The sequence below is a fragment of the Pteropus medius genome, unplaced genomic scaffold (assembly GCF_902729225.1).
Source record: "Pteropus medius unplaced genomic scaffold, Ma_sr-lr_union100, whole genome shotgun sequence".
NCBI lineage: Eukaryota > Metazoa > Chordata > Mammalia > Chiroptera > Pteropodidae > Pteropus > Pteropus medius.
The window spans coordinates 27719018-27746857 of NW_024342471.1; the positions used below are offsets into that span (position 1 = coordinate 27719018).

At 63.1% G+C, this 27840-nt stretch overlaps 1 protein-coding gene and 1 pseudogene across 6 annotated transcripts in view; one reads left to right on the forward strand and one right to left on the reverse strand.

Moving 5' to 3' along the window:
- Window positions 1–27840, reverse strand: part of ZBTB46 (zinc finger and BTB domain containing 46) — a 38365-nt gene that overhangs the window by 5513 nt on the left and 5012 nt on the right. For 5 of the 6 annotated variants that reach the window (XM_039864849.1, XM_039864852.1, XM_039864850.1 and 2 more), the window contains 2 exons: window positions 16932–17902; window positions 10710–10994 (listed from right to left, as the gene is read on the reverse strand). In XM_039864849.1, the coding sequence (XP_039720783.1) occupies window positions 10710–10994; window positions 16932–17871 (1225 nt within the window). In that variant the 5' untranslated portion in view covers window positions 17872–17902. Of the gene's footprint in view, window positions 1–10709; window positions 10995–16931; window positions 17903–18043; window positions 18050–27840 lie in introns of those variants that run through there. The other variant, XM_039864853.1, reaches the window with a different exon arrangement.
- Window positions 27286–27401, forward strand: LOC120604065 (uncharacterized; annotated as a pseudogene).

Below are 27840 nucleotides of genomic sequence, written 5' to 3' on the forward strand. Positions count from 1 at the left end.
TGTCTGACCATCTGCAAGACCTGCCAGGGGCCCCGAGCACTCTCGTCCCCAGGAGCTCTCTGCTCTGGCGTCCCCACACCCACACCACAGCGAGCGCATGCCAGGGACACAGCTCCTAGGACCACCGTGTCCACGTCCAGGCCAGATGTGAGGCCACCACAGCTCCAAGGCCGGGTCATGTGAGCAGCAGCACGGCTCACAACTGCCACCGCTCGCCGGCCAGTGTCTGTGCCCAGAAAGGGGGCTCCAAGTGTACGCCAGCCTGGGAACCGCGTCCCCCAGGTCTCTGCCAGGCTTCTAAGTCCTGTCCTGAGAAGGAAGGCATTTTCTTACGTTCAGGAGCTTTTACCGTGTGTGTCTAGCATGTGGGACACGAAAGCACGCAGGATACATGAAAAACCACCTGTATTTTGTCACACAAAGTAGCTGCGGTTAACAACATCTTACGAGTCTTTTTTCTATGCATAAATGTAATTTTTTTTCAATTGCAAAACTGGAATGACGATGTACCCAGCTGTATAGAACATCCTGCACTTGACACACGGCAACAGCCTTTCACCCTGCCCTTGGTAAACTTGTGTGGTGTGTAAATGTTTGAATGTTCCGTAATTTGTTAAAAAAGTCCCCACTCTGTCACCCCAGTGAATGAAGCTGCAGAGAGGCTCCTGCCATGGATCTGACCTTCCAGAGATAAACTGACAAGTGCTGTCCCCACCGTCTGCCGCCTGTGCCAGGATCCCTCGGCGGCACCACCGCGTCACCACACTCCGCAAACCCACCCCACAGTCCAGCAGCTTCTTGGCCGGAAGGAGCCAGCCGCCCCCATGGGTGGGGAGGGCCCAGCACCCCGGGCAGGGACCTCCTGACAGCTGGGTCCGGGAGAGGCAGGAGGGCACGCAGCCTGGCAGGTCTGGAGCGGAGCTGCAGGGGTGACCGTCCGTCACACTTGACGTCACACTTGAGGAGGCGAACGTCACCGTCCTCTGCCCCCAACCACCAGGCCTGGCCCCAACCTCCCCAGGGGTCAGCGTGACTGTCCTCCGGCCACCTCCGCCAGGCAGTTCTCCCGTTATCACCGAACGGAGCGAGTGGGCCGCCCGCTCTGAGCCGATGGAGGCTGAGGACCGACGCAAGCTCTTGGGTTATTTCTCTTCGAATGACTCTGGAGAATGTGTTTACTCATAGTCCCTATTCTGCCTCTGTCAACATGAAGATGAAAGCCTGACACACAGTCTAGCCCCCTCTAACTGCTCAGACCGCGTCTCTGAGCAGAAGCGCATTTTTTCCCTGGAAAACCGACCCGAATGCGCGCATGTGGCCGCGCCAGCTCCTGAGCCGTGTCCGCTCTCCGTCGCTGGCACCTGCTCGCTTCGCCGCTCCTGCTCCTTCGGAGTTTCATCCGCAATCCCTCCTCCCTCCTGGACCTCCACACGAGCCCCTTCCGTCCGCTGCAGCGAGTGGCGTAGAGCTGTGAGCTCCCCCTTCGGACGTGGCCGGCGAGATGCCCCGAGGTGCGTTTTCACCCCCCAAACTGCGTCACACTCTCCGGTGCGACTTGTCCTTTGACGCGGGGGTTAACGCTGCCGACTGCCACGCACTGGGGGACAGTCCAGTGCCTTTCACAGAGGTCCGGGAACACACTGGGACTTCAGTCCTTGGTGTTTGCCGAGATGTGTCTCCACCCGATTCGTCCGCTCTGGAAGTGTCCCCTGTGCCCTGGAGGAACCCGCAGCCCTTGCAAGCGGACGGCTCATTCCAGGAACACAATTCACTTCTCCATCCTCACTGGCCCTTTGTCTGCTCTCCTATCAATTACTGAAGAAAGGTGTTAAGACCCCAGCTCTGCCCCGGGACTCGTCTCTCCTGCCGTCGGTGTTCATGCGTTTCAAACTGAGCGCAAACACTTAGGGTTATTCTATTCCTGCTGAATGCAACGTCCCTCTTGAATAACTTCCTACTGTTTACTTCGCTGTCGATCTCCCTTTGCTTAGGTCCGAGTTTCCTTGGCTGATCCTTTTTCTCTTCTGCTTTGAACACTTCTGTGTTCTGACCCATAACGTGTGTCATCTACAAACAGCAAACTTTCTGAAAAGCGGGCTGGTCACCTTCCTTGTATTGAGTGTTCAGTCCATGGACGACGACGGAGTTGCTGACTTGGCTGAAGTGCAGCATCTCGCCACCTGCGCCCTATCTGTCCTTCGTGTCTTTCTCATCTCAGAGGGAATGCAAGACCCGTGCCCCTCCCGTCACTCTGGAAACCGCCGCGAGGAACTGCGAACGTTGCCCCGAACCTCGGGACCGCTCCGCGGCTCGGTGTCTGCCGGTGGGACCGTCCCCCGTCTCGGGACCGTCCCCCGTCTCGGGACCGTCCCCCGTCTCAGCACCGTCCTTGGCTTCCCGTCGGCGGGCAGTGAGCACCCTGCTCTCACTCCCTACGATAACGTCCTCGCTCGGCCGCGACCTGTGAAGAACGCAGAATTCTCAGCCGCCGCGCTCAGAGTCACCCGCCGTCACTGAGCTGCCGTGGTTCCCGCTGGAAAGTCAGCCACCGGCCCTGCTGACCCTCGGCAGGAAGTCCTCTTTCTCTGGCCGCGGTGAAGATTTTTTTCGTCTTCGGTTTTCAGCAGTTGGACCGTCATGCGCCGAGATATTGATTTATGTTGCCACTGTTTGACTGCGGCATCCGTTCTGCTCTGGGTTCACGAATGGAGCTTCTGGAAACCGCGGGCGGTGCCTCTCCCCGGTTCCGGCAAATTCTCCTCGCGCTCCGCTTCCGCCCCGTTTTCTCTCCTCTCCCCCTGGGACTCCGGCCGCACAGTGAGCGTGTTCTGTGCGTCCCACGCAGCGCTCAGCTTTCTTTGCCAAGCTCTTTCCCTCCGCGCTTCGGCATGGATAGTTCCTACTGCTCTGTCGCCGTCCAGTGACCCTGTCTCACGCTCTATCCGGACCATTGAAATATCCAGCGAATTCTTAATTTCAGATAGTGCACCTCCAGGTCCAGAATGTTCACTTGACCCTTTTTCAGAGATTCCAATTCTCTTGAAATTCTCTCTCTCCATCGGTTTTGTCGTCCATTTCCTCGGACGCGTTGGTAATGGACACGTGTGAGCCCCTGGGCGCCCCAGTGTCCATCTGCTTCTCCTGGCGGGACTTCGTCCTTTGCTGCTGTCGCGTGGCACATGTGGCCACTTGATGGCCTCTGAACGCCGCTCCCCGGGGCTCAGCCTGTCGCTGCCCCAACGCTTGGCAAGTTCGCCAGAGACACAGCTTGGCTCTCACGCCGGCCTCAGGCCGCAGCTGCCCTGGTGGCTCGGCAGGATGTGAGGTGTGTGTGTGGTGGGGGACGGGGTGCTGCCTGAGGGTGAAGCCCAGTACAAGCTACTCGTGACTGAAATGGGAGGTTCCAATAGTTTTCTTCAAAATGTTTTCTTTAAAGTAAGTGAATGCCTTTTCCTGAGCACCTGAGTTATGTGCAGCTACCAAAGTGACAATGACCAAAACTGGACCCTCTGTGCTAAGTGCAGCCTGATTCAAAAACTAACATTCGCCACAGGACTGAAGTCTAATGCGCACGCGCGCGCGCGCACACACACACACATGATGGACACCCAAGTTTGTGAGACCACCGTTCACGTTTTGTGCCAAATATGGTAAAAATGATAAATACTGAGAAGCCCAAAATGAATATAAGCATGGAGCAGGTTTCGTGGCAGCGAGCCAACCGAAATGAAGAAGCAACCCTTCATTAGTGAAAGTCTCTACTTTCAAGAAAGACCGTTACATAGTAACAATTTTTAAAAGCTCCTTGAAACAAACTCCTGAGCCACAATGTTTCAGTGAGAAAGTCAACAAACTATAAGAGAGGAACACCTGAAGGGCGCGGTGAAAGTCCCATGGGCTGGACGGCAATACAGTCGCAAGGAAAATGTTAGCTCCTGTTTTAAAACTGTTTCTTACATCCCTCATTATTTTACCATCGACCAAATACTTATTCCTTTTAGGTACTGTCCAACATCTTTTAATTGTTTAAAAATTTTGACCAAAGGCAGTGCAGGTCTCCTGTCAGGCCAAGGGCAGGGCAGGTCCCCGGCGGCCCCTAGCCCACGCCCCGTCCCCGGGGAAAAGCCACCCGGAGGGCAAATGAACGCAGAGCCGCAGCAGGGTCTGAGTAGTGCCAGGTTAGCGCGGCGCCGAGTGGCGGGTGCTCAGAGCCAGGTGTCCCTGTGCACGGGTCCTCCCGCCCCAGCGACCTCACGGCTCAAAGAGCCAGCAGGGCAAAGAAAAAAGGGAGGATGTCTCTGGAAGTGACATTCCAGTGCAGACGGGCACTTACATAAACCTGACCTCTGGAAAAAGTAACGCACGCCAACTGACCCGCCGGCCACCCCTCACCTCCGGGACGGTGGCCGCGGCAACAACGCGCCCTGAGCGGCGGCCCTTCTCTGTGGTCACCGCGCATCCGAGGGTGGCCGGGGCGGCGGCCGCACTGGACCACGCCCGGGCCCGGTTAGTCAGGGCTGGGACGGGAGTGCGGGCGGGACCAGCTGTCACACGGGTGGACGCACCTGCCTCCCAGGACGCGGCGCACGCCCCGCAGGAAGGCGCTACTCCGCTGACTGCGGACCCTGCACGGGCGCTGCCGCCTCCCCGCGCCCACCCGCTGGGCGGCGCAGCTGAGCCTCTGCCCGGCCGCAGCCCGCGTGCCCGAGCAAGCGGACGCGGGGGGCGCCTGCAAGGGAGCGGCCAGCAGCGCACCCACGGCGCTCTGTCCGAAGGGAAGCAGTCTGGGTGGTTCGCCACGGAGGGTGTGTCCTTCCGCCGGCAGGGGGATGCTGGGGCACGCGTGGGGCGCGCGTGGGGCGCGCTTAGGCTTCCTCCGCTGAACTTTCGAGGAGGTAATGTGGTCAGAGCTATTTGGCTCCTCTCGCCATGGGTGGTGGCTCGGGTCCCTGTCCCTGCCTTCCCGTTCTGCCTCACAAGCTGGCAGTCCTCCCAAGCGCCCAAAACCCCGTGCCTGGAGGCCGCAGGCGCACCTGCCCACCTGCCCACCAGGTGGGCACCGGGAGGTCTTCACCTGGCTCCGGCGGAGGGTTCGAAGAATGAGTGCGTTAAAAGCACAAGTGGACGCTTAGTCTCCGCTCCCAGCAGCTGCCCTGTCCCAACGTGGCTTTGTCACTGGCCAGTGGCCATCTGGCCCTGACCAGTGGGCCCGTGGGGACATCTGCTCCAGCACGAGGCGCCTGGTCAAGGTTTCCTGGCCTCCAAATCATCCAACACAGTGGAGGTATCGGTTTCCACGGGTGTTTTCCTCAGGGGTCCTCCGCTGGCTTGTCAGCGCCCAAGGACTGCGGGCAGATGCCCCTCAGGCCCCAGGGAGGGGCACCCGCACAGCGTGCAGGAAGGAGGCCCTGCGCCCTGCGCCGGCCCCCAGGAACCCACCCAGCACTGGCTAGAGCCACGTCCAGAGGGGGCCTCGCTCCGAGCCCAGGTCTCCAGGTCTCGAGGGGCATCGATCTAGAACGAGAGAGATGAGTTACAAGCCGCGGGGCGTGGCTAACTCGGGGAGACTGAGAGCAGGTAGATTTTGTCACCACTTACCAGGTCCCTGTCCAGTCACCACAAGGACGACCTGTCACATGTCTGGAAAGGAAGGCTACAATTAATTCTCAACGAATGGATGCTCAAAAGAAAAATCCACACGGGGAGGATGCGGCACCTCCCACCAAAGCCCCCCTGCGGGGAAGGCGCTGGGCACCCAGCTGCAGGGACTCGCCGCCGGGAAGGCCCGCCTTCCCTCGAGACCGACGGCCCTGTGTGCACATCCACCGCCCCTGTGCGGTCAGGAGCAGGACCAGCTCGTCGTGGGTGCACAGGTTAGGGGTAGGGGACGCATGTGGCCCAGCACCGCCTGCCACTCGGCCGGGGACCGGTGCCTTTACCTGCTGCTGCGTGACTCACACGTCTTTCCCCTGGGTGAATTCCTCAGAGTGGCATTTCCATATAAATATGAAAAACAATCGCACTCCATGTGGCACGCTGTCATTGCAGAAGGTGAGCCGGCTAACCCCACGGTCCCCTCCGACCCGCTGGGCTGGGCGTCGGGAGGGGGCAGCGTGGGAAGCAGTGGCTCTCACAGAGCTGGTCACACGCCCGGACCCACCGAGCACTTGTGGGACTGGGCCGGACGGCTGATCTGGCCGTGCACACGTCCCATCTGGGCTGGCGCTGTCCTCGGCCTGGCTGGTCACCGGGGTGGCATCCTAGGCTGAGGGCCACTGTGCCCTCACGCTCCCCCTGTGCCCTGGGCTGCTACCAGGCCTGGGAATGCAGGAAATGGTCTCAGCCACGGAACGAGCAGAAACGTCCTGGAAACGTCGTCCTTGACCTTCCGGCAGTGGGCGAGTGCCACCTGACAAAGCCCGGTCTCGCTGGACCTGGCCGTCTGGGATCTTTCACCAGCTTGCCACCCCCACACGAGGTGCCGGGGTCTCCACACGAGACCCGCCCGGGCTGGGGGTCTCTGAGGCACAAGGACACAACGAGGGCTGCTGCCCAGAGAGTCCGGACCACCGTGAGGGCAGGGAGCACGCGCCCCGCGGCCTCGAGGGGAAGCAAGGGGCCCGGCGGGGGCGGCAGGCTGGCCGTTGGTCTAAACGTGCAGTCACCTCATCAGACTCTCTTCCACAGGAAAGTGTTTGGAACCGCAGCGTCCACCCTCAGTCCAGAAGGACTCGCGTCCCTGACTCCTTACTTAACCACCTCAGCCAGAATGAAAATCAGTGGCAGCCACTCTCAGCTCATGCCTGGGACACGGGGCCACCGCCCCAGAGGCCACCGCACCAGGCTCACAGGAACTCGGTGCATCCGCTCGTCCACGCCGCAGGGGGTCCTCGCTGTCCCCACGGCGCTCGGCCTCTGGGGCCCATGCGGGCCGGTTCCTCTCCAGTGTGCTCCCCCAAAAACCATGCAGTGACCCCTGTCCTCTTGACACTTCCAAGAGCCCAAGAAGGCACAGACGCGCGGGTCACGGTCCCACCCCGCCACCGCCCACCCGGATACGACCCCTCGTGAACAAACGACGCATCCATGGCGTCCACTCGGCAAACAGCGGTGAGCAGGCCGGACCCTCGCCTGCCACCGGAAAAGGCGGCAGAACAGAAAGAATTAAGTCAAACAGAATCGAAACGGAGAACACAGAGTCCCCTCAGGGAGGAGTCAGCGGAAGTGCCAGGATCCGGGCACGAGATCACCTGTGAATTCAGACTTCTACACACGAGGAGACTGTTTCCAGAAGGTTCCAGAACCATCCAGAAAGGGCTTCTCAGCACTGGCTGTTGGTTCCGACTTACGGCCTGCGCGTTTAATGGTTCTCTTAAACATCTGCAGCCTCTTTCTCTTTCTTTTGCAAATCTGCCCTCACCAGACCAGTGTCCCCTCGAGCAGACCCGCATAGGGACAGGCCTGGGACTGCGGGGCGCATCCCGTGGGGACGTGTCATCTCCCCCTGTGCTCCTGCAGTGGGCAGCGGGGTGGCGGTGCCTCTGCCATCGGTGAGGTCTGGTTCGAGGCCACCCGTCCTCTTCACAAACATGCACAGGGTCCCTTCCGTGCACACACCCCGTGCACATCAGGCTGACAGTCCGGAGGACACGACACCACAGCCGCCACAGGGGACCTGGGGGCTCGGGCACATCTGTAGCCCCCAGGAAGAGGGTCCCTTCTGGACGCAGTGGGTGAGGGGCACAGGGCACAGCGCAGCCCATGCCCAGCAGGTGGCCGGGTTGTGTTCACAGCTTCTTCACGGATCGCAAAACATGCCACCAGTGGTGGCCGGCCCAGAGACAGGAGGCAGTGGACAGGGGGCTGGGGAGAGTTCGGGGCGCCGACGCTCGCGGCAGCATGTCTGGGGCCAGATGCCACACGCACGGACGTCGAATGCCACTGTTCGGCAACCCTCCTCTCCTCCGCCAAGAAGGCGCACCGGCGCTGGCTGGCACGTGCCGTACCAGCCACAGTCACGGCCTGCATCCGCCTGGCTTCCCCAAGGCCACCCCACTGCTATGGTGAGGGAGAACCCCAGAATTCCAGAAAAATCATGTTTTCTTCTGGGTGTTTTCATTTCTCATTTTAGTATGTGCCTGGAAAGAGGCAGGTTTTACTGAGAACGTCAGAAAATAATGTTTTAAAATAACCGCCAGCTCCTACGGCCTGCTGGGCAGGTGTCCTGTCCGCCGCAGCCCAGTCGTCAGCCTGCAGCCCACCCGGCGGGGGCTTCTGCCAGCTGCTCACCCGTTACGGGACACAGGGGGCAGACTCTCACTAGAAGAGGGGTGAACTCAGAACACGGAAGCAAAGAGACTAAAATGTGACAAACAACAAGTACCACACCCAGTCGCCGACTCCCCCTCAATCAGTCACGGTGCTCGACGCAGAAGGGGTAGCACTTCCCGCCCCAGCGCTCGGCTCCCTCTAAGCCGTGGGGACACGTGTGTGATGGCAGAGCGGGCGCTGGTGACCCCACCCCGGCGTGGGGACCGACTACACCGTGCACCGTGACCACGCAGGACAACGCGAAGACCTGATGGGAAACAGGGTGGCCACCTGCCTGGTGGCATTACTGGGTGTGAGCCCCGCTGTGAGGAGGGGTCTGGGCCTCTGCTGGGCGCCAGGATGGAGGGACCGAGGCATAAGGGAGACACTGCCCAGGGCACCAGCCGACAGAGCGCATTTTGCCCTTGGCCGTGTCGTGCTCACAGTGCCCCCGAGACAGACACACGGCACACAAGTCGCGCTGCCTGACCAGAGGCGGTGGGATCGGCGTTTAGGGGCTGTCGGAGCCCTGAGCCCCGGCGCCAGCATGGTTCCTGCACAGATGCAGCAAATGCCTTCGGACAAGCCCCCGCTGCCAGACGCCAGCGGCAGAGAAGCACCAGGGAGCCATTCCCTGGCTCTCACGTCTTGTGACGGATCCGGATCAGCCACGCGGGGGCAGCACAGAGCTGGTGCCTCCAAGTCTGCAACAGGCTGTGTCTGTGTCAGGAGCAGCTAGAGAGATGGGACAAGTGTCCAGGCCCACGGGGGACGGCGGGGAGTGGCCAGGCCCACGGGGGACGGCGGGAGCCATCGGAGGCGAAGGTGCCGGACGCCCCATCCTCTCCACAGCCAAAGGCCCCGGCGTCACCCATCCTGGTCCTTCTTCGTCCCTCACAAAACCTGTCCAGTCTCTCGGCTGTACATCCAGCTGCTGGACTTGCCTGTCGCAAACCCCAGACGCCCCGGAAGCACCGTCGTTGGCCGTCCGGGGGTTGGGGATCGGCACGTACCCGACAACTTCTGCCACATGCAGCCATTGCCCAGTGGGGGAGGGGCTGCCACTTTGAGCACCTGGCATGTGCTGCGGGAACTTCGACCGCTCCACGTCTTACGAATGCGACTGTTTCGAATTCACAGCAGCTGCGTAAGTGACAGGACCCGTTTTCCAGAGGCGGGAAGCGAGGCCTCAACCTGTTTCTAGAAGCACACGCACCACCCGACAGCCTTGGTCTGACCACACAGCCACGTTCTCACAACCGGCCGAGCGTCCGGCCTGCCTCAGACAGTGGCAGTAGGTCTTAGTCCGGCACACGGTGACGAAGGGGACGTGAACGTTACTTTCCAACTTTGGTCTTTGTCAGCCATGAGCAACTTCCATCGCTCCGACACAAAACTTAAATAATTCAGCGCTCACGAAAACAAAGAGGTTAAAAGGTCGTTTTCTGAAGTGAAGGTTAAGGGAAAGCTACGCACCCCAGATCCCCGGCGTCCAGCACACGGGCAGCCCGTGGTTCAGCTCGCCCCGCGGCGCTCAGCAAAGCGCCCCACGTGATGCCCCCCCACGCACTGACCCCAGAGCCACCTGGGGTGTAGCGCCCCGCAGGCTCTATACACTGCATCCCCGTGCCCCCCAGGGAGAGCTGGGCCACACCTCGTCCCTCTGATGCCTGCACTGAGCACAGCTGCACACAAAGCGGGGGCTTCTCCCTGGGGACACACTCAGAGTCTCCTCTAGCAGCGTCCCCAGACAGCTCCCCAGAGCTCCCCCCCAGAGCACCCGCACGGGAAAGCAGCTCGCTCTCAGGCTGGCGGACAGGTGGGTGTGAAAGCTACATGCTCTCGTGTTTTGTGGGCGGGACATCACAAGGGAGCCCACTTCCTGGGTGGGCGGCCAGAGCGAGGCTGGACACATTTAGGTTGTGGGCACGGCGTCCACCGCTAACCATTTGCACCACCAGCATTGTCCAGGGGGACACAGCGAGGAGATGAAGGCCCCTCAAATCTCTCCCCACACAGTGGGTCACAGTGTGAAGAGGGGACGGGCGCCCACAGAGAGAGCTGGCCTGCCCTCTACACGGAGGCTCTGTGCCCCTTGCCAGAGCGTCCTGACTCACGCAGGGCTCTGCGTCCCTGGCCTGCCCACTGCCGGCCCTCAGCTCGGTCAGGTTGCAGGTTTAGGAGCCCCGGGGTCAAGCGCGAGGGGTCGAACAAGCACGCTGTCCCCTCCCCGTCACCCTGACGGCCCACGTCCACTGCCTTCCAGCTCCGGGCACCAGCACGAGCGCCCCGTGACCTCCCTGACAGACCTGCGCCCAGCCCACAGCCGATGGCCGACCCACACGCTCCCCCTCGCCTGACGTGGCTGCGCTCTCCCCGCCCGGGGGCAGGGCACTTACACGACAGGGAGTGCGCGCCTTTGGGCAGGTACTCCAGCAGGAGGGAGCTGTCGTCCCCCAGCACATCGGCCTTCAGCGACAGCAGGCTGTTCTTACTCATGAGCGCGGCCCGCAGGTTGGCCACCGTGGTGGCCTGCTGCAGGGCGTCGTCCTTCTCGGGGGTGAGGGGCGGGCCCAGGTAGCTGGCTTCTCCACCCAGGAGGCCTTCATCCCCGTGGGCATAGAGGTCGGCCCTCTCCCCGCGGCTGTCGGAGCTGCCGGCCTCGGTGACGGCCAGGTCCACGTCTGCGGAGGAAAGAGACAGGAGGTCATTTCGGGGCCCTCCAGGACGGGGAGGGGCAGACTGAGGAGCCGGGGCCACACCCTGACCACCCAGCTGCTCATGAGGTCCCACCGGTCCTGCCCGCACAAGCCCCCGGGACGCGGTGACGTCACGGCCAAGGCCTCGGGCGGGGGCTCGGCTCAGAGCCCGCTTCAGGCTCCAGGCTGGGGACCAGACCCGAGGCCACCTGTGAAACCACCTTTGGCATCACGACTTCCACACACAGAAGGGCGGGCGCACGGCAGCCTAGAGGGAGGAGGCGGCGCTCGACTCATGACCTATGACCTACGCCCCCACAGCGTTCTGTGACAGAACGGGAGACGGCCCCACCCCTGCGGTCCAGCCACAAGGAAAGGAGAGCCACACGGTCTCTGGGAACGACGCGCAGGGCCCCTCCTCACGTTAAAACGACCTCCCGTGCCGGCCCAGGCTGCAGCTGCCATGGCAGAGGGAGACTCACCCCCGCACCCCGCGCCGCCCCGGCCCCCGCGGGACGAGCTGCCTTCTCTGCTCCCGCGTTCGCTTTTGGAAGCGGGGGCAGGGCTGGTCCTTCCGGAGTTCATCCTCCTCAAGTGAGACGGCAGAGGGAAAGTACCCAGAAAGGACCACGTCTGGGGCGGGCCCTGGACACTCCCGGGACAGAGGGGTGGCTGGCGGGGACTCCGCCAAACCCTGCTCCGGGAGAGCAAATGCAGAAGCTCTCGCCTTCCCGGGTCTGTCTCGACCGCAGCTTGAATTCAGAAAGAGGAATTTAAGACGACGGCGTAATGAACAAAATTCTGCAAACAGAATAGGAAGTCGAAAGTGATATTTATATTGCGACTAATCCGTGGGCAGATAAGAGTTTGACGTGCAACGCCACAAAGTGGGCTCCTATGACCGTTACAAAAAAGCTACGGCCGTTTAACAGAGCCCGAGGGACGGTGACGGGGTCAGCAGCCCTGTGCACCAGCACGGCACGGCTGCGCTTCACCGACGTGACCATCAGGAGGCACGGTCCACCCGGAACGCAGTTTTTGCTCGAATGCCCATGTCCACATGGGTCCCTGATGGCGGGACTTCGTGGCCAGGGAGGCGGCCGCGTGCCCAGGACACGGAGCTAGGAAGCTGGACGGCCTGTCCAGATCCACCGCGTCCGGAGGCGGCCCAGCCCTCCACTCCGGGGCCTGGACCTGAGAGGGACCAAAACACACGTCCACACGGAGACTGGTCGTCCACAGCAGCGTTATCCTCAGTGGCCAAAAAGCCCCGAAATAACCAAATGTCCATCGACAGCTGAGCAAATAAACAAACTGTTTTGGGCACAGAACGGGATAGTCCTTGGCAGTTAAAGGGTGACTTATCGATGCCCACAACCGCGTGAATGAAACTCAAAAGCAGGTTGGAAATCACAGACGTGGGACGGAGCCGTGGCTGCCGGCGCGGGGGGAGGAGGCGACCGGGGCCCTCGGTGGCAGTGACGCTGTGCCAACATGGCTTGGCTGGGGGCTCAGGCTGCAGGCTGTACCCCGGCTGTGGCGCTGCCTGTGACGAGCAAGATGCTGCCATTGCGGGTGACTGCGTAAGGGGTACACAGGGCCTCGCTGCCACCTCTGACAAACACCTCGAAACGGAAAGAAGAAAAGCAGAGTGAAGTGAGCCGGACACGGCGCAGCTCTGTGTGATGCTCTCTGCTTGCGGCCCCCGAGCTGGCTGCTCTGGTGTCGAGAGCCAGGCAGGGCTGTTTCAGGGTCACGGGGCGGGGGGTGGGTGGTGCGGGTCTGACTGGAAGGGCAGGAGGGAACATGCCCGCTGGTGGACCTGGTCTCTCTCCCGAGAGCAGGAGTGTTATGCATTTGTCCAAACTCAGCCACTGGAGTGCTTAAAACTATAATGACGGACAACACACTCGGCTGCGGAGCGTGCAGCAGCCTGGACTCCGCTCAGGTTGTCGGGGGTGCTCGTGACCACTTAGGAAGAAGTCTGCCCTCGCCGCTGACCCAGGCACCGCACCCCTGGGCATCTACTCAAGACAAACGAACATGTGCGTCGCCATACGTCGCCAGAATAGACCCGCCAGAAAGAGTCACAGAAGCTTCATTCATAATCGTGAAAGCCAGCAACAGCCCAGATGCCGGCTGACAAGAGGCTGGACAAACACACACCGGTGTGTTCGGGCGACAGAACACACACCACATCCCCGAAGGTGTGGGCCACCGGGAGACGCGACGGCGCAAGCGCACGGTGACGCCGGACAAAGCGCTAAACGGGCCGAGTCGCCCTGTGACGGAAAAGCCGACTGGTCTCCTCGGGGGAGCATGACCACGGCCAGAGGCGAGGGGCGCCCTCGCCCCGGGCAGTGGTTTGGCTGTGTGCATTCATCAAAACTTATCATTGAAAGGCACATTTGGGGGTGGCAGAGTCCCGGTGTGAGAACTGACCTTAAAAACGCAATCGCTGGTTGAACTCGAGCAAACGCCCGGTGAGTGTTTGGGGACGGAGGGTACAGGCGTCGGCCACTGACTGTGAGACGCTCGGGGAGCGAGGTGGGTTTTGGACAACGGCCCGACAACGCGTCGTGAAGCAGACGCGGCTGACGCCTGAGCGAACGAGGCAGGTTGGGACGGCGCGCGTCCACTCCAGCGGGTTTTCCCGATAAACGCAGTCAGCCCTTCGGCCCGCGGGTTACAAACTGGAGCACTGACCCGCTCGAACTGAAAACAGGGTTTCACACTCCCAGCCGAGGGGCTTCCCAACCCTGTTTCCCATCCTCGGCCGGCCAAACCGAGGCCGCGAAGGGCCGGCCCGGGGTCAGACGCTGCTCGCGGGGCCCGACATGCGGGGTGGGGCCGGGCGTCCTCTGCTGCCCCTGCGGGCAGGTCCAGTCCCAGCCGGACACATGGGGCGCTTCTCATCCAGACCCCTTCACCCGAAATACACGTCACGTGAAGCAAGGCGGTTTCCCTCCAGCGGTGACCGATGGTGCTGAAAGACGCGGGTGGCCCTGGGCGTGGGCAACGGCCACTCAAATTCACGAGGCTCCCGCTTCTCCAAACGAGTCCCCGGGCCGTGTCCTGAGGGACAGCGCCTGGGCCAGGTCTGACGGTCTCACCTGAGGCCATCGGCTGCGGACCTTCCGCCAGCCAGCTCCTCCTTCGGCTCCAGTGACAGGCTCCGAGGGGCTGGGCCACCTGCTCCATCTCCGAGCAGGGAGGAGGCTGGGAACCAGGAAGGCCACCCTCCCCCACCTGAAGTGCTCTATGGCCCCCGAGTGTCCTTAAGCCCCACGTCCTGATCCACCTCAGTCCAGCTACAAACATCCACTTTACCAGCCTGCAGCTTCCACTCGACTTACGGGACCTCCTGTCTGCAGGCCTCTGAGGGGCGCATGCGGGCGTTGGACCAGGGGCCTGGGCTCTTCCTCTGCCAGGTTCTGAGCGAGGAGCTGCGCACCCACCTGAGCGAAGGCCAAGACGCCCCGGGGTCACGGGCGCGGGGACGATGCAGCCGGCCCCGGGGAGAGCCGAACCCACACCCCAGCTGTGCGTACAGTGTGCCTGCAGGCCTCGCAAACCAGCCTCTGCGATCACGCGCCAATTCCACCCGGGAGCTGCTGGGCCGGAAAACCCACTCCAAACACTGATGGGCCCCAGTCACAAGCCGAGGTGGGGACACACAGAGGGGTCAGGGCGGGTGGCCCTAGCTGCAGGGCCGGACGTCCCAGGGTCCGCATCCATCGCCCTGAACCGCATGCGGGAACTGCCCGACACGTTCCCTCGGGAGGCGGGCCTAGATGCAGGACAAGAATAAAAGCTGTTCTCCAGGACGTAGCAGCCTGACCTCCAGGGGGCGCACAGCTTGGACCTCCAGTGGGGAGCACACCCTGCACCTCCAAAGCCGCCCCGGGCCAGGGCGGAGGGGGAGCGGCCGCCCAGGCCGGCAGCACCATCCTCCGCGAGCCCACAACCTCCCGTCCTCTCTTAGCAACTCGGATGATCTGGCAGGAGCGGCTCTCGGTTGCCTTGGCAACCTGCGGGCTTCAAGACATTAACAAAAGTACACAGCCAAAGTCACTTGTTGGATTCTAAAAACACCTTCTGCTCGACAACTGCATTTAAAACGTCAAACCCACAGGCGCAAGCAGCCGACATTTCTTAGTGTGTCGACGGACTTGCTAATCAAGGCCTCCCGCGTCACAGCCTGTGGGTGACGGTGACTCATGACAGCGGTGAAGGCACTGGTCGCCTTGGGAAGTTCGGCCCGGAGCCCCCATCCTCGTCAGCGGCGTGGACCGCTGCTTCTCAGGTGTCAGAGCGGGTGGGGGACCGAGAAGCCAGGGCAGGCGGGGGCGCCACCGTGCCTCTGGCCAGCAGCCAGCAGGGGACACAGCTCGTCACGCTGTCAGTTCAGACACCGGGACTTCGGACTTGGCTCGCTTAGGGTCCCACGGCTCTGAAGGCTGCTGCCGTGATCATCTGCAATGCCTGGTGACATTTTTGGTTGTCACACTGGGCGGTGGGGTTGCTACCAGCATCCAGTGCATAGAAGCCAGAGACGCCGCCGACGGCGCAGGACAGCCCCACGGCAGTGTCCAGCCCGGGCTGAGAGACGCCGGTCACAGCGACACATCCTGACCATGGAGGGCGCTGGCCTTGCCCCGTGCTCAGGAGCAACGCTGAGACTGAGAATGGACACAGGCCCCGCTGCGTCCGGGGCCGCACAGCTAACGGACGGTCTCGGTTTGGGGATGACCGGGGAAAGTTCTGGAAATGGATCTTAGTGGCGGCTGCACAACAGTGTAAACGCACGTAGCGCCAAGGAATCGTACACTTAAAAATGGTTAAAAGGGTGAAGTTTATGGCATGTGTGTTTTACGACAACAATAAAAGCTCCAGTGCACCAGGCCCTGGGGGATGCGTCCCGTTAAGGAGAGCAGGTCGGGGCTGCTCCAGGGGCCCTGCGAGCGGGTGCCCCCTGCACACGGCACAGGTCACCTTCGTGACCTCTTTCAGGCCTGATGGCCGCATGCTGCCTTCCGTCCCCTGCCCACACACCCGGTTGATTGCTCACCTTCTTTCTGGAGGGGCCACCCTGATCTGGCCCGACCCTGAACTGCGGCCCTCACTGCCCCATCCGCCACTCGGGAAGGCTCAGCGTGGCTGTGGTTGCCGCGTGCTGAGCCCCCAGCGGGCGGTAAAGGTTTAACGTGCCGTTTACTAGGCTGCGCGGCAGATACAAGAAGCTCCCCTCGGCTAGGATCTGAGAGGCCCAGACGCCGGGGGAGAGCAGCACCTCCACTGCTTTGAACTGCTGGAACCCGCACGTGCTGGCAAATGGGGGACACTCCTCCTTGCGAAGGGCGCTTTATGGCCCTAAGTCCTCAAGCCCCTGGGGTTAAGGCAAACTTCTCACTGGGGACGAAACAGGTGCACAGGACGCCACGTTCCACATTCACCATCATGACCCAGCACAGGTGAGGCCCGCGGGACGCGCTCCCGCCCCTCCCCCACCCCGCCTTCACGGCGCTTCGTTAATTCTCATCGTCGTCTCTTAAAACTTTTAACGTTTAAACTTTGTAAAGTTAATCCACCCGACCAGCATGCGTGAAAAGCTCCGCAGAGAAGCCGGCCTCACACCTACCCTGTGGGCTCCTTCCGGGTGTCACCCACGTTTCCGGCTAAGCCCCCTCGGTCCCAGAGAAGCCCCGCCCCAGGCACCAGCACTACGCTGGCCCTTGGGACATGCTGGTCACGTTCCCTGAGCTCACATCAATTTACTGTGAAAAGCGACCCACAGGAAGCCACCGGCGTCGGCTGGAAACATGCCGCCTCAGCAACAAAAGTCGCAGCCCAGGGCCCAGGACGCGCAGCCCCTCGGGGCCAGGGCGGCCGCGCCCCACCTGCCACAAACCGAAGGCTTACTTGCGTCACCGCGGCTGCTGAAGGGCCAGCCGGACGTCGGAAGGAAGGACGGCACGGGGGAGCCGGCCCGGCTGTCGGCCTCCACCTGCTGTGTGATGTGCCGGACCGTCTCCTTGTTCTTCCGGTTCTTCCTCCGGCCCGTGGGCTGCCAGCCATCCCCCGCGGCCTGCTCGGAGAAGGCGTTCGGGGCCGCGCCGGTCCCGGCGGAGGGCAGCTCGCTCCCCGCGTAGTGTGTCGGCGAGGCCTGCTCCTCCTTGACGCGCAGGGACCCGTAGCCCACGTCGCCCGGCCACAGTGACTGCGAGGAGACGTCGTCAGAGCCGTCGGCCTTGGGCTCCGGGTCCTCCCTGCCGTAGCTGCTGCCCCCCTCGTGGCAGCTGGCGATGGCCGAGTCCCCGGACGAGTTGGTGGGGCTCGTGCGCCGTGCCAGCCACGGGGAGATGCTCCTTCCGGCCATCACGGCCGAGATGAGCGCGTCCGTGCTGCTGCCCGACGGGGCGCCCACCTCGAACTCGGCCAGCTCGTCCGAGGCGTCCGGCTTGATGCTGATGTCCAGCACGGCCTTGATGAAGTCGTGGCACGCCTGCACGATGTCCGTCATCTGCAGGAAGCTGGCGGCGGACATCACCTCGATGACGTTCCTGCTGGTGAGGGCCAGGTGGGCGGAGTACATGAAGTCGATGATGGCCTTGAAGCCCTGGGCCGTGACGATGTCCAGGTGTGTGACCGTGGCCTGGTCGGCCGTCTTCTGCACCTGGCAGTACAGCGTCTTGAAGTAGCGGCTGCTGCCGAGCAGGACGTTCTTGTGCGCCTTGAAGACCTTGCCCTCCACGACCACACACGCGTCGCACAGGACGCCGTGCTGCCTCTGCTCGTCCAGCTCACGCAGCAGGTGCCGGTAGTGGGACGCGATTTCCATATCTTCCTTCCGGTCGTTCATCGGGAGTCCGCGGTCGCCTCTTCTACAGACTCTGCGGGGGAGAAGGGGAGAGTCAGGCACACGCGCACGCGCACGCGCATGCGCACGCGGGAGACGGTCCAGGGCCCGGGAAAGCGCCCGCGAGCAGTCGGAGGGGCTCTGTCACCCCGACGGGAACCGGGGGCTGGACGACCTGTGTCCCCATCCCGCACCCTCGAAGGAACGTCCTTAAAGCCACGAAGAGGAGCGCGTGCCGAGCAGCCGCCGCCGCCCGCGCACGTCCACGGGGAGGTCGGCCTGCGTCCGGCTCAGCCCCAGGCGTTTCCGGGGGGGGGGCGGCACACGAGGGCACCGGCGCTTCCGGGCTCTCCGCGGGAAGCCGCCGGCCCCTGAATCCGGGGACGTCTCCCGCCCTGCCCGCCGCAGCCCCTCCCTCTGCTTCTGCATCAGCTCCCCAGGGACAAAGTGCCACCCACCAGGCGGCCGGAACACATCACTCTGCCCTAGCGCAGCCAGAGGCCCCGTCCCAGACCAAGGTGTCAGCAGGCCTGCTGCCCCTGCCAGCCCCACGGGAGGCCGTGTCCTGCCTCCCCAGCTTCCGCTGGTGGCAACGACCCTTGGCAGCCCTGGGCTTGCAGACGCATCACCCCGTCTCCACCTCTGCCTGCACACGGTGTCCTCCCTGTGCACACACCTGTCCCAATGTCCCCTTATTATGAGACTGGTCCCGTTGGATGAAGGGCCACCCTCCTCCAGAGCTAATTACATCCACAGTAAGTGGCATTCTGAGGCCCAGGGGTCAGGATTCTAATGACTGAATTCTGGGGGCACGTTCACCTCCGAGACTCCCTGAGCACGATGACGTTATGACGCGTGACTTTCCCTAGTAACTGCCCCACTTCCCTGCTGGTTAGTCACCCAAGGCGTGTTTAATGGTGGAAACCTAGGCTCGTCACATGCAAGGACAGCCCATGTCCGGGCGACGGGACTGGACGTCGAAGGCGGACTCCGCCCGGCCTCGCACAGACGGCCCTCTATTTTCTCAAATCCATCACGACGCAGCGTCTTCCGCCAGTCCTCGGCTGTCAAACGCCAGCGGGAACCACTCGCGAGGGCCCCGTGCAGAAGCCGCCACTGCCTCGCGTTCCACAGGCTGGGACGGGAGGCCGGAGAGCAGAAGGGGCTCCCACTGCCACTGCCCCTTCCGCTCCTCCTGCTGCTGGTGCCCGGCGCGACAGAGACGCCACCACAGCCGCCGAGGCCCCAGGGACCTCCCGCTGCACTCACCCCTCACCGCGGCACGGTCCACACCTCCGCCCGACCGGCCCCAGACCCAAGGGCAGAGGCAGATGTGCCGCTTCCATCCTGGGTCAGCCTTTCGGGGACAGCGGCCAAAACCGTCCCCCACACCTGGCTTTACAGACTCAGATAAAGCTGACATTCAGGGAGGGGCCACAGCAGGCTTCGAATCGAGGACCTGGACCGTTTAAAGTCGAGGCACCAGTTTCATGCCCGAGTCCCTTGGAGTGGCCGCCGGTTCCCAGCCCCACGATGGACGGGCCAGAGCCTCAGGAACCGGAGCCAAACGCGTCGGCGCAGACTTCACCGACTGGTGTGCCCTGTGAACAAGCACATTCGCTGGCCGGGAACACGGACCCTCAGAGTCGGGCGGAGCCCTGGGACCAACAGGAGGCCCCGTGCCACTGCGTGGGTGACGGCGGCCTCGCAGGACTGCATCTCCACAGCAAACTCCGTGAAAGTTGTGCTCAACCAGGGCAGCTTAAAACTCACTCGCGTACTTCACAGAGATTTCGTAGTAAGAAAACCATGCTACTTCCATCAGGGAGAAAGTTGCTTGTACACGGAAGAGAAAAGGAATCTGAAATAATGCTGACCTAACATAGCTGTTGCTGTGGGAACGCTGAGGACGCACGGAGCCTACCCCGGAGCCTGAGGAGAGCGGGGAGACGCAGCATCGCGGAGCCAGGCCGCCCCTCGGCCGGCGCCTGCCCGGCCGCTCTTCAGCAGCTGTGGCCCCAAAAACGGAAGTGTCCTGAGCCACACAGCCGATCAGTATAGAACCGCTGACAAGCGAGGTGCACACCTGAGAGAAAGCAAGCTCACAGCGTGAGGGCGCCAGCTCTGCAGCACCTGCCCTGCCCTGGCAGAGCGCACCGTCTGATGGAGGCGCACCTGGCCACCAGACGCGCATCTGTCCAGGAACACACACCTGGCCGCCGACACGCATCTGTCCAGGAACACCTGGCCGCCGGACACGCATCTGTCCAGGAACACACACCTGGCCGCCAGACACGCTATATCCAGGAACACACACCTGGCCACCAGACGCGCATCTGTCCAGGAACACACACTTGGCTTCTGGACACACCTGTTCATGGGCACGTACCTGTGGACTTACACCTGAGCATCACCTCTGAATGACCAGAGCTGCCGCACGGGGCCCAGGAACCTTCCGTGCACGCGAAGCCCACATGTGACATGCCTCTGAGGGGCACCTTCAGGGGGGGCCTGTGGTCCATGAAGGGACACAGGTGCGACAGGTTAGGAGCTGAGGGCCAGGTGCGACCAAGGGCAAAGGGGACACCTGTGCCACACCGGTTCCCGAGATGGGGCCAGCACCGTCCCCTGGGGCACCGTCTGCTGGCCCCTCCTGTAGGTCCCGCCACCTACTCTGTGCACAACCCGCTCGTCTCCAGATTCCTCGGTTTCAGCCAGAATCATGTACGAACAACCATCTTGGTACTGAACCAACTTGAACTCCTGCAGCAGACCAAACCCCAAGAGTCACGTCGACCTGAACAGTGCTGGGGGCTCACGACACGGGCAACCAGGGCCGCAGTGACAATGCACAGGACCAAGCGGCCACGTGAGGAAGGGGCACGGCCGAGGGCCTGTCCCGCCTGCCACTTTCGGTGCCATTCCCAACCCCTAACGTTTCCTGGGTAAAGTCGCCACGCCGCGGAATGCACGAGGACCACGCAACGCGACGGCTGAGACGGACACGTCCCACCCGCTGTGCCAAGCCCCGACTCCCGGAGCGGGTTAGGGCACTTTCCTCCAGCCGTGAAGAGCTCTACCAGGAAAGCAATCTGTCCCAGGAAAAACGGAAAACGCCGGATGCAGTTCCACCCCTGCGTCCCTGTTACGGCCTGAGCCTAGGGAGCAGTGTCCACTCTGCACTGTATGGGTCTGTGCCCCGCTACTTCCCTGAGGAGCAGACGGCGAAGGGAGAAAGGCTCAGCCCTGGGACTGCGCCACACCCAGCACCCCAGGCAGGGAGAGTCGCCGGCCGGGCCCGGCCGGCCATGGGACCCTGAGAGGCAATGAGCCTGTGTCTCGGGACGGCCGAGGGCACTACACTATGGGAGTCCAGCAGGAGGCAGCGCGGGAGGACAAGTGACAAGTGGGGCAGGGCCAGCGGGAGGCTCCGTAACCAGCCAAGGCCGGGGCTGCTCGAGGGTCCGTCCTGCCAGGCCTCACGGAGGTGGGGGCATCAGCCAGCAAGACGGGGAACCCAGAACCCAGAGCCCAGCAGGCAGATGCGAGGCCCCAAGCGCAGCCAGCATCGATTGGGGTCCCAGGGGTGCTCATTCGGGGTCTGGCAGGTGGGGGAGTGGCCTGGGGCCTGGTGCAGACAGGGCCCGGCCGGGCGGAAGCCTCCGAGGGAGGCCGGCGCGCCTACCTGGGGCTGCACTTCCCCGTTTCTCGGCTTCCGCTGGTGGGAAGTCAGTCCGGGGCGATTTCTTTGTTTTATGGGGTGGGGAGAGAAAAGGGAAGAGGTCACCCCTTTTCGCTCATGCTCCCAGGCACCTCCTGCAGACTCTGGTCTTGGTCGGGACCAAGACCAGGCTTGGTCGGAACAGGCTGTGAAACACCCAGCAGCTCAGCCGGTCACGCCGCCCCCTCCTCCGGGAAGCCTGCCGTGCGTCTCCCATGACGGCGCGCACCGTGACGCCGCGGCCGGTGCCTGTCACGCAGGGGCCCCCTCCGTGCCGAACGGGCTCGGTGCGTGCTCTTGGGGCCGACGGAACCATGGCACCTTTTGCACTTTAAACGTGCAACACTGAAATCTCACATTTTAAACTCGATGCATATTTTTTAAACATCTCACGGTCGGCACTGGAGCTGACCCACCGCTCCCCTGTGACATCTCAGCTCCGAGCCACCAGGGCACCACAGGTGCCACTGTGACACGACACACCCACTCCAGGTCTCTGTCCAGAGTGCGACACCACATGACGCCACACGCGAGGCCGAGAGGTGGGCTCTGACATTCACAGTCAGTCACGGCTCACAGCAAAGTCGGGGGTGGATGCGTTTATTCACGGCCATGGGCTGAAGCGTGTCCCCAAAAAGACACATTGAAGTCCCAGACCCCAGCACCAGTGAATGTGGCTTTATTTGGAAACAGGGTCCTTGCTGAGGTGACCAAGTTAGATGAGGTCATAACCCAGGAGTCTGGTGCCCTTATAAAAAGGGGGAACCTGGGTACGGCAACGCACGGAGGGACGGCGGTGAGAACATGCGGCGGAGGAGGGATGTGGCCACGAGACCCGGGACCCGGGCAAGCTGCAGACAGGACGGGCCGGCCCCCGGGGCTCGGGCGGGAGCAGGGCGGCCCACCTGGCTCCCAGCCGCTGGCGTCCGGATTCGTGACGCGATGCGTTTCTACTGTTTTAGGCCCCCACGCTGTGGCCCTGTGCTCCACGTGCCCTGGGAGAAGCCACATGCAACACTAACGTTTTCTGAGTTTCCTCTGAGAGAAAAGTCGAGAGGCCTGACGAGGAGGCAGAGCGATTCCCGCGCGTTTTAAACGGGGGGCGCGGGGTCCGTGCTCCCGGCCGTGGGCCGTGTGAGGCGGAGCGCACGGCCCCACGAGGGACCTGCTGTCCTCACAGCTGTGTCTGAAACGCTTTCCACGCTGTGGAGAAGCGGCAAGAACGACCCGGACCCGGACCCCGACCCCCGACCCCCGACCCCCAGCCAGACGCGCCCCGCCGCGACGCTGGCAGCGGGAAACGCACGGCCACCCGCGGGCAGCCACCTGGTCGCCTGTCCCCCGAACACAAGAAGCCGCCCACCGCGGTGACGGCTGCATGGGACGCTGGCCCAGCACGAATGGCCTGCACCACCCTGAGGGGACGAAATGGGGGGGTCGAACCGAGTGTCCGCCGACCGGCACACGCATCTGCTCTGGTGCCAGCCACCCCCGTCTGCCCGACGTGTCTCCAGCTGCCACTGCCATGTCTGCCTGGGCACAGCCCCTGTGCGGTCGACACGCGCGGATGCTGAGTGGACGAGGGCGGGAGGCAGCCAGGACCCAGGCAGACCCTGCCCCGGCGGCTCCTATCCACGTCATCGGTCCGTCCCAGAACCGATCGGCCCCAGAGGGAGCGCGTCACACTGGCCCTGGGTGCCCCGCAGTAGCCGCTGGGGCCTCTGACCGAGCGGCCTGAGGCAGGGACCTGTGATGGACACAGGAGCCCAAGGCGGGGTAGACCAGAAGTGGGTCCCAGCGTCGGGGTGACCTGGACCCACAGGAGTCAACTCAGAGGGCCCTGGGGGGGCAGCTCTTCCTTGCTGGTCAGAGTCCGGGCATGGGCTCCAGGGGACGGCCGGAGGCTCAGGGCGGCCGTCCCCACCCCCGGCTTCGAGGGAGAGCCACTCCCTGGGGGAGCCCCTCTGCACAGTGCCGGGCTGGGACTCGGTCCAAGGAGCTTTCAGAAATGAAACTCGTGACTCACAAGGGAGAAGAGGGACCTGCCGGCGACGTGGGGACCCCGAGGGGCTGCACGGGGGCGGGGGCTCCGAGGCTGGGACGGCACCGAAGGTGTCTGCTCAGCGGGCAGCCCAAGGGGGGGCCCTGCTGTATGGGAACTGTGCCTGCAGGGGGCCGCGGGGTCGGCAGCCCAGGAAACGCCTGTGGCCGGTGCAGGGTGCGGGCACCCGCGCCAGACCCCTCAGGCTGCTGCCCTGCCTGCTGAGCTCACGGAGAATCCGGGGCGCGGGGCAAACCCCTGACCCCTCCTTTCTCCTCTTAAAGTCCAAGTCAATCCCGTGGCTTAACGTTAAAGCTTCAAAGGTATCTGGGCCTAACGGGAACCGAGTAAACAAACTAGATACTGAGAAACGAGTTCGGAGGGAAACCTGAATCACGAAGCTCGCAAAACTTAGCGTGGGGCTGGCGGCCGGGCGGCAGCGATGTGCCAGCGGAGGACCCGAACCGCCGACCCTCTGGACCGCGGCCGGCCGTGTCTCCGAATCCACCAGGAAACGACCTGAAACACTCGTCTCTTCCAAAGTGTCCCTGGCACTGCTCTTGACGGCAGCAAAAAGGAAGAAACGCCCAGGGGCCCGACAATTAAAAAGCAGCCAAGAAAACCGCGGCACGTTGACCCTGACCGAGGTCTGGCTCGGAGGAGCATCGAGCGTCATTCTTGTCGATGCCGAGAAGCTCGCCAGAAAAAAACGGGAAGAAATCAGTGCAGAGACCACGTGACCCTGGGATATTCGCTCGGACCCGCTCTGTCCCACCAGATCGAGTTCCTTCGCGACGAGACGAGAAGGAGAAGCTGTGGCCCGGAAAGGCCCGGGCAGGACAGCGCCGCAGACCGAACGTCCCAGAAAGCAACCCCCACCTGCACCTTGCCTGGCTCCTGCAGGGAGCGCCATGGCGAGGGGGGGGGCGCCGGGGGCCCTGTGCTCGACCCCCCCAAACTGTCCCCGGCCTCCAGTCCCAGGAGCTGCGGGGTGGAGGGGCCCACAGGGTGGCCCGTGTGAGCCACTGTCTGGCCCAGGAGCTCAGGACTGCTGTGGGGAAGGCTCCCTGGGAGGCGGAACACAGATGGCCCCCCCAAAGCCCCAGGCCTCCAGGCTGACCTCTAAAGAGCAACGGGGGCTTCCTCAGGCGGCACCAGGGGCGCTGGGCGGCCACAGGCACCGCAGGATGTTCCCGCGTCCACTGCTGGCAGAATTACGTCTGCACCCGCCACTTAGGCTGCGATTTGATGCACCAAGTGCCACGTGCTATAAAAGCACGAAAGAACGTTTTCTAAATTTTAGAGACTGTCTTTCGACAGCTGCCGCCCCTCCTCTCCCGTGTCCCTTACGGGAAGTGTTAAAACACCATTCTGAAAAGGGACCAGGGCCCACGGACAGGACAGGTCCTGGTCTGACCCGGTGGGCCGGCGGGAACACGTGTGCTCAGCAGAGGGGACCCCCGATCTGCTCTGCAGCCACCACGGCAGCCAGCCCCCCAGGCGCCCCTGCTTGCCCCCACCCAGAAGCACCCTTTCCCTGGGCCCAGCTGCATCTGTCTCCACGGCAAGTGTCACCGTCTGTCTCGGCTCTGTCACCTCCCCTGCCAGGACACAGGCTCCAGCAGCGCGAGGACCTTGCTGGCTGCAGGTGCAGGCTGAGCGCAGGCCTGCTGGACGTGGCCGCTCACACGCTGGTCTGCCATGCCATCGAGGAGCCGGCGGTCGTGAGAGGTGACAGCTGGTGACGGGCTGAGAAGCCTCGATAGACACTGGGATCGAGACGCTATGTGGACGTGTGCCAGGCAGCTACGTCCCGCAGCATCGTCCTGAGAACATGGCCTCGTCGGAAGTGGGGCCTTTCCAGCTGCGGCCAGGTTAAGGCACGGTCATCGCAGAGGCCCCCAACTCGACGTGACCGGCGTCCTTTAAAAGGAGGGAAATTTGGACCACGGGGGAGGGGGCCATGAGAGCGACAGGACAGGCGGGCGACGTGCCCACCGCCAGGGATGCCCAGCGGCCAGGAGCCCGGAGGGACCCCGCCCCGGGGCTTCGGGGGGCATGGCCCTGTCCACACTTGCATTTCGGAATTCCGGCCTCCAGACTGTGAGAGTAAATCTCTACTGCTCTAAGCCACCAGGTTGTGACACTCTGTGATGACAGCCCCGGGAAACCCACACCAATTGCTGCCAATCAAGACGACAGGAAGGGTGGTTCCTAACCAGGGGCCCCACCGCCCGTCGGCAGCAGTGTGTGGTGGGGCTCGAGGGGAGGACCACCAGGTCCGTCCACCGTCACCGCAGAAAGCCACATGGCAAAGCCGCTCAACCCAGAATGCAGAATCGGCCCGCGCCTGCGCCCTGGGCCAGAGCACTGGCCCCCCCAGCGGCCACCCGGGGCCAGGCAGCACACCGCACAGCCCGCAGAGGCAGCTCTGCAGGGCTGGGCACACCCAGGCCGGTCCGAGGCCCCCACGGGTGGCCCACACACCACAGCCACAGCAAAACAGCTTCTGGCCGATGCGGGGACAAAGCGATCCACCCCGATGTGCTCATCTTAGTGCAGATCAGGGGAAACGCATCGGAGACTCCAAACTCTCGATGTCACAGGTGTGCCTGCCCCCTAAGACCAGGGGAAATACATCCAAGTAAAAAGTGAGCTCGCGACAAGTGACATTAAGCAAATACACGTGGGCACAGGTGAGGTGACGGTCCGGCCTGCCGTGCTTTCAATAAGGGACACCATGTCACAGTCCCTGAGGGACACAGGGGGCAGGAGCGCACCTGGTATCGACTGACCACCTGACCGACCCTCAGTGGGCACAGATCTGCCAGACCGGTGAGGTGCTGCCACAGCCTGGGGACATTACCTGTCTGCTCTGTCACCAAGGAGCTCGGTTATCCGGCCAGGCAGGAGCCCGGGTGCGGAGCCTCGCCGCCTGCCCCCCACTCGGGGCCCCCGCGCATGCGTCCAGGCACGCCGGAAGGAGCAGAGCAGCAGGGGTGACTGGGAAGCTGGCCGGGAAGGAACAGACGGAAACCTGGACAATGTCCCTCGACACCCCTGACGGTCACTGCCCTGTCCAGTCAAAGTCGGGCGCCACCATCAACCCCGAGGCAGCACCCCGTTTTCACTCCTGCGCGGGCCTCATTCTGCCAGCGATGGAAGGCGGAGCGCGCCCAGCCTGAAGCCCGCCCCGTTCGGCCGGCACGATGCGCGGCCGCTGCCGTGGGGAGTGTGTCTGCCAACGGCTCCTGGAAAGTTCTTCAGGACACTCTGAGGTTGAAGAAAAAGGCTTCACACAAAATACAACACAGCGACGAAACGACAGCCACGTGTTTCTGCCTCGCCTGCCTCATGGAACACACGCCACTTCCCGTTTACGGAGTCGCCCACGCGTAACCGAAAGCGGAAGCAAAAATGGCAGCGTGTCACACACGGGCACACGTCGACACGTCACGCTGAACACGCGCTTCAGGGAGCGCCACTCGCTCCCGACGGGAGCCCGGGCTCCGTCGAAGCAACCAGACCCCTCTGCTTTCCAACAGGAATCAAAACGACAGGCACACTGGACGTGGTTCCATAGCGTAGCCGTGAGCACGTCTGCTTTCCACGCAGAAGGTCCCGGGTTCGCGCCCCAGCAGAGCCACGGTCCATGGTCTGCGGCCACGCCACCCTGAACACACCCGACGTCTGATCTCGGAAGCTAAGCAGGGTCGGGCCTGGTTAGTACTTGGATGGGAGACCATCTAGGAAGACCAGGTGCTGTGGGCGTAAATAAAAAAAACGACAGACACACACGCAGTCGGCCAGGCCACACAACAGAGCACCTCCGCGAGGTCCCAAAAATGCTGGCTCAGGGCGCAGCGAGGACGAGCAAGGGCACCCACGACTCTCAGCGCCAAGGTCCGCGGGAGAAGCGGCGCCTCCGACTCGCTCCATGCGAGTTCCCGCCATCGGCGGCTTCGGAGGAAGAAGAAAGCGGCTCTGCTGGGACCGGAGGGCGGAGACGGGCAGCAGGCGCCGCTGGCCCGTCCTCCCCAAACCTGTGCCGGGGCCGTGCCTCGTTCAGCTGACGGGCCCCAACCGAGAAGCTGCCGAAAGCTCTGGCAAGCCCCAGAGCCAGCCTGTGCGGGGCCCGCGGGGCTGCTGGCCCCACCGCAGGGACGCAGCGTCCCCGCCGCCAGCTGGCCGCAGAGGCGCGCCAGAGTCG